The sequence below is a fragment of the Phoenix dactylifera genome, unplaced genomic scaffold (genome assembly GCF_009389715.1).
Source record: "Phoenix dactylifera cultivar Barhee BC4 unplaced genomic scaffold, palm_55x_up_171113_PBpolish2nd_filt_p 001959F, whole genome shotgun sequence".
Classification (NCBI taxonomy): Eukaryota; Viridiplantae; Streptophyta; class Magnoliopsida; order Arecales; family Arecaceae; genus Phoenix; species Phoenix dactylifera.
Genome location: NW_024069242.1, coordinates 49,741 through 55,795, shown reverse-complemented (window position 1 = coordinate 55,795; position 6,055 = coordinate 49,741). Strand labels below are relative to the sequence as shown.

At 37.1% G+C, this 6,055-nt stretch overlaps 1 protein-coding gene across 1 annotated transcript; it reads left to right on the top strand.

Annotated features, from left to right (window-relative positions):
- Positions 1 to 1,541: 1,541 nt before the first annotated feature.
- LOC120109258 (ethylene-responsive transcription factor ERF020-like) lies at positions 1,542 to 2,207 on the top strand. Its single transcript, XM_039123009.1, has one exon. The coding sequence runs from the start codon at positions 1,573 to 1,575 to the stop codon at positions 2,047 to 2,049; it is 477 nt and encodes a 158-aa protein (XP_038978937.1). The 5' UTR covers positions 1,542 to 1,572; the 3' UTR covers positions 2,050 to 2,207.
- The last annotated feature ends 3,848 nt before the right edge of the window (positions 2,208 to 6,055 follow it).

The following is a 6,055-nucleotide window of genomic DNA, read 5'->3' as shown; positions in this document are numbered from 1 at the left end:
CCCCTATAAAAAGGAACCCTTTCTTCTCAATGGGGGGTTGGACTCAGAAAAAAGGAAGCAGAACGCTCCTTCCCTCTTCCTTTCTCCCAACTTTAAGCCTCCTCTAACTTAAGCATCGGAGGGCCGGCGCCGGAAATCCCGGCCACCAGCTTTTTGCAGGTCCCCCTCCACGGAGGACGCCGCTCGCCGACAGATCGCCGCCCGCCAGAATTCGCCGAAGCTCCTCCTCCTCAGCCGACAGCCGCCCCCGGGTCCAATTTCCAGTAACACATATATATATATGTATGTATATGTATACATATATATATATGTATATATATATATATGTATATATATATATATATATATACATATACATCCACATATATATATGTATATGTACGCACATATATATATATATATATATATATATATATATATATATATGTATACATATACATACACATATATATATATATGTATATGTACACACACACACATATATATATATGTATACATATACATACATATATATATGTGTATATATATATACATATATATATATATATGTAGGTATATATATACACATATACATACATATATATATATATGTATCTATATATATATGTATATGTATATATATATACATACATATATATACATACATATATATATATATATGTATACATATACATACATATATATATATGTATACATATACATACATATATATATATATATATATATATATATATGTATACATATACATATATATATACATACATATATATATATATGTATGTATATGTAAAGATATACATATATATATATACATACATATATATATATATATGTATGTATATGTAAAGATATGTATACATATATATATATATATATATATATATATATGTATGTAATATATGTATGTATATGTATATATATATGTATATATATATGTATGTATATGTATATATATATATATATATATATGTATGTATATGTATATATATATATGTATGTATATGTGTATATATATATATGTATGTATATATATATATATATATATATCTATATATATATATATGTATATATGTATACTATTAATTTTTTTCAGTTGCATGCGATGGGACAGCTTATAGAGATCAGGATTTTGATTTTCTAAAAAAAAAAGATGGACCTCTTATCCCCCATGTTGCACATGAGACACCAAAACTGAACCAATCATGGGTAAGGTCCCAGGGCCACAGAGTGGTATATTATGTCAACGTTCTTCCAACGTAGAAGCCACTCTCAAAACCAATGTGCTCCTTATACCAATCAAAATCATATGAATAAGACCATATGACAAATATCCTGTCCCTTCCTCGTCCCCCATATATGCTTTGACCTTGAAAATTTTGACCTTCCCAAATCCCGACCCCAATTGCTAGTACTTATCTTGGTCAAACCCCCAAAAAAAATAAAAAAACAAAAGGTCCACCGTCCGGGATTGACCACCCTTTCCCTAACTATAAATGCACGAGCTCCAATTCAAGGTCCCAACCAAACGCCCACAGCCAAGAAATACCAACCACCTGCCGGATTCCGGTCGACATGAGCAGATCGCAAGAAGGCATCGTTAGCGCCGGTGAGAAGAAGTACAAGGGCGTGCGTCGTCGGAAATGGGGGAAATATGTATCTGAGATCCGGGTCCCAGGAAGCCATGAACGGCTGTGGCTCGGCTCCTACACCACCCCGGAGGCTGCCGCAGTGGCCCGCGACACGGCTGTGTACTTCCTCAGAGGGCCCGACTGGTCGCACGATCTCAATTTCCCCCACCGCGTCGCGATGTATGCGTGGGCGGGCTTGTCGCCGAGGTCGATACAGAGGGTGGCATCCGACTCCGGGATGGCGGTCGATGCGCAGTTGATGGTCCGAGGGCCCGAGGCGCCGCCTCAGCCGCCAACACAGAGAGCTGAGGTTGGTGTAATGGAGAGTATTAACTGGAGACAAGGTGGAGAGCATGGTTTGTACGAAGTGAGTGAATTCGGAGGAGATATATGCATTGACGACACGGATATCTATATGTAGGATTGCTATCAGTAGTTAAATTGGAGTTCAGCTAGACTTCATACCATATCAGAAGTTCCCTGTAGGGGGGATGGGACTCTGGGTTTTAGTTTCTAGCCATTAATCCTCCCTTACATGAGATTCTATCTATACATATATTACCAATCCTTGGTTTTGGGGAAGCATATGCTGAAAGGCCTTATTTTATCCAATTCAAGTGGGAGGAATATGCTGTGACTTTTCCTATTTGGAAAAATGGTTAGAACTTCATCAAAAACACAAAAGGTTAGAATTTTTTATAGAAAAAGAATTAAGAAGAATTCCACTATTTTGGCCTTGATTAACATGCCTACTATCCGTTAGGCTTCCTCCAGAATCTTGGGATACTGCTCTTGCTGTTCTTAATATATAGCTTGCTTGATGACCTACTTTGATAAATTGAAACCTTTTGACCGTTTCCTGTTCAAACATAGCTTTGTGTGCCGCACCAAAGAACAAAAAAAAAAAAAAAAAGAAGCACAGCTTTGGTGAACTTGTGGTATATACGACAAGCAAACTTGCGGTGTACATACTAGCTGTTACATCACGTATGGAAAAGCAAGAGAGAAAAAATAATTCTAACCAAATGGAAATGTCAAATACTGTGGGCTTATCTTTTGAGTACAGGCAAAGAAATCAACTTTTCTACCATTGGCTTAAGAGCTATAATTAGTTGCACCTTCGGATTCCACTCCAGGTCTTTGTGGTGCTCATTCACGGCCTACAGGTGATGAGACCGCATCGGAAGACTTGCATCAGGAGTCAACCTTAATCAATTTCTTGGATGAAGGCAGAATTTAGCTGGGGAATAAAGGATGAATAAAACTTGGAGCAAAACCTCATACTTTTCAAACATTTTCTAAAGACCAGACATTAGCGAGAATTATTCACTCCGGTCAGGCTTGTTTATGACAGGCGTAACTATTCCATGATAAAGTTGTGATATTCCTAGCATAAAGTTATCAAGATCCCAACTTTTTTTAATAAAAATACTATCTTCTAAAAAATATTCAGAAACTATAATAAAAATATTTTTTGCTATTTTTATTTGTCTTATCCCTGAACTAAATACAGCGAAAAATATTTTAAGTGCAGCTGTTCTATATATCATGCATGCATGAAAGGTCACGTATTGACTGGTGTGGCTTGCAAACTATGTGACAATGTTGACCGTAGCAAATTTATTTTCCAAAAGGAATCAATTAAATGATCCAAAGCCACAGCTACAGTGCCAATGCTTGTTATCTGATAGCAATGATTTAGTTGGAATCCCTTCTCGCGTCCGAGTAATTGCCTTCTTGGAAGCATGAGATGGCACCATTCTGAATCCAGGCATGGGTTAGCGCAGTTCCTACACCGTCCGTTCAACTCAACAGCTGGAGATTAGCATGTTTCATCACTGTTTGACTTGGTTCGTTGTGACCTGAGATAGCATGTTTCTTTCTTGGACTAGTATGTTCAATTTGTCCGACGTCCACCTGTGTTTGGACTTCTAGAGCTGCGACCAGGCTTTCAAGAATTTTTCAAAAAATCCTGGAAACTGGAGAGGTTAATTTTATAAATGTATCCCCTTATAACTTATTCTATTTCTTTTAGTATACAATTCTTCTTTAAACGTACATGAGATGATACAAGAGTTCTTTTTTTTAAATTTTCTTTTTTTTTGAATTTGGGAGGAATAACATATAACAAGCCCTCAACCCGACTGCATAAGCTAGGAACATAACAAACAGCTACGTATTCCATGGGACTCGGCTCCACAAGGCATGCAAGTATAACCTAAAATTTAACAATCCACGGACTCATCAAAGGTGCTGCCATTCTAGCAAGATGTAGTTGCTGCTTCTATATTTTGACATCATTCCATGGACCCGAAAGAGACTGTCAAGATATATAAAATGGCTTAAAACACTTATTCAAGCACTAGCTACCATGTTTTGATCAGAAAAAGCACTAATTCACTACTTCATAGCTCACATAGCACTAGCTGCCACTATCGATGAACTCAACCCAGTAGTTCTGTAGAGTATAACTCTTAACAGCTTACATAGCTTTAATCAGACCTACAAGTCATAGAGGATGCAATTGACCAATTTGGTTGGAAAATAGGAAGAGAGATTTCTAGAGAGGAAAGGATGAAGAGGCAAAATACTTCAAATTTTTCTTTCAATTTGGCTCTTGCCTTGCATTCATAAACCACAAGACTTACAAGGTATTTATAGGACTCCTAGGTACATGAATAAATCCAAATACATGAACCACATAATGACCTTTCAACTTTCTAGACAGACTTTCATACTTCTAGGAGTCTTTACATTTTTCAATACAACTTTTCAACTTTCTAGACAGACTCTTCATATTTCTAGGAGTCCTTTACATTTTTCAATACAACTTTTCAACTTTCTAGACATGTATATTATCAAAACAATAAATAAAAGGATAAGAACAAGTTTAATTCTCAACATGCCTCCCCCCTTAAACTTGTTCCTCCAAGTGCTATCACTCCAAGCACCTTCTTAGCTTTTGAAAAAACTTGAGCACTAAGTGGCTTTGTCATATATCAGCAACTTGCTCATTTGACTTTATATAAATGAGCTTTACATCTTTTGTCTTCACATGTTCCCTTATGAAATGGAACCGAGTATCAATATGCTTTGATCTCTCATGATGAACCGGATTTTTCGCCAATGCAATAGCTGATTTGTTATCCACATAAAACCTTTGTTGAACTTTCTTGCTTCAACTGCAACTCTTCAAGTAATTTCCTCAACCGAAATAAGCATGACAAAACACCATGAAGATGTTGCTATACTATTCAGCTTCACATGTTGACAAAGCAACAATATTTTGCTTCTTCGAAGACCACGTAAACGCGGCTTCACCAAGATAGAACACAAACCCTGTAGTGCTCTTTCGATCATCATAGCTTCCAGCCCAATCGCTATCGCTAAATCCAGTCAACTCCAAAATTTGCATATGAAGAATAAAACACTCCATAATCAAGCGTACCTTTGATGTATCTTAAAATTCTCTTTGCTGCCTTTAGATGAGAATTCTTTGGAGTCTCCATAAATCGACTTACCAACCAACACCATATAAAATATCGGGTCTAGTACAAGTCAAATATCGCAAACATCCCAACAAGACTTTTATAATAAGTTGGATTCACAAGTTTACCTTCACCCTTTCTTGTTAACTTCACCCCACAACATCGGGGTATCAACTGGGTTGACAATCATCCATGGTAAACTTTGCCAAGATTTCTTTTGCATACTTCTTTTGAGAAATGAAAATCCATTGTTTCCTTGCTTCACTTCGAATGCCCAAGAAATAAGCCATAAGACCCAAATCGGTCATCTCAAAATTCCTTTGCCATCGAGCCTTTGAATTCTTCAATCATGGATAAATTATTTCCCGGTGAAAATTAAGTCGTCCACATAGAGACAAATGAACTAACATCACCCTGCAGATTAGTCTTCATATATATAGCATGTTCATATGGACATTTAGTAAATCCATTTTGAATAAAGTACCGTCAATTCTGGAATTCCACGCTCTTTGGCGCTGTTTAAGCCCGTAAAGAGCTCTTTTCAGCTTGTAGACTTTCTCTTCCTCTCCTTGCACAACAAAACCAGGGGGTTGATTGACATAGACCTCCTCTTCAAGATGCCCATTGAGAAAAGCGGACTTTACGTCCATTTGAAAGATTTTCCACTTCTTTGAGCCGCCACTGAAATCAACATTCTCATTGTCTCCATCCGAAGCTACTGGGGCAAACACTTCTTCATAATCAATTCCATACACTTGCTTATAGCCTTTAGCTACAAGCCTTGCTTTATGCTTCTCCACCCTCTCCTTTTGCATTTCTTGTGGCTTGAAAACCATTTAACACCAAATCGCCTTGTGTCCTTGTGGAAGTGAAGTAAGCTCCCATGTATTGTTTTTGGGTAATGGCATGTATCTCCTCTTGCATCGCCTTTTCTCCACT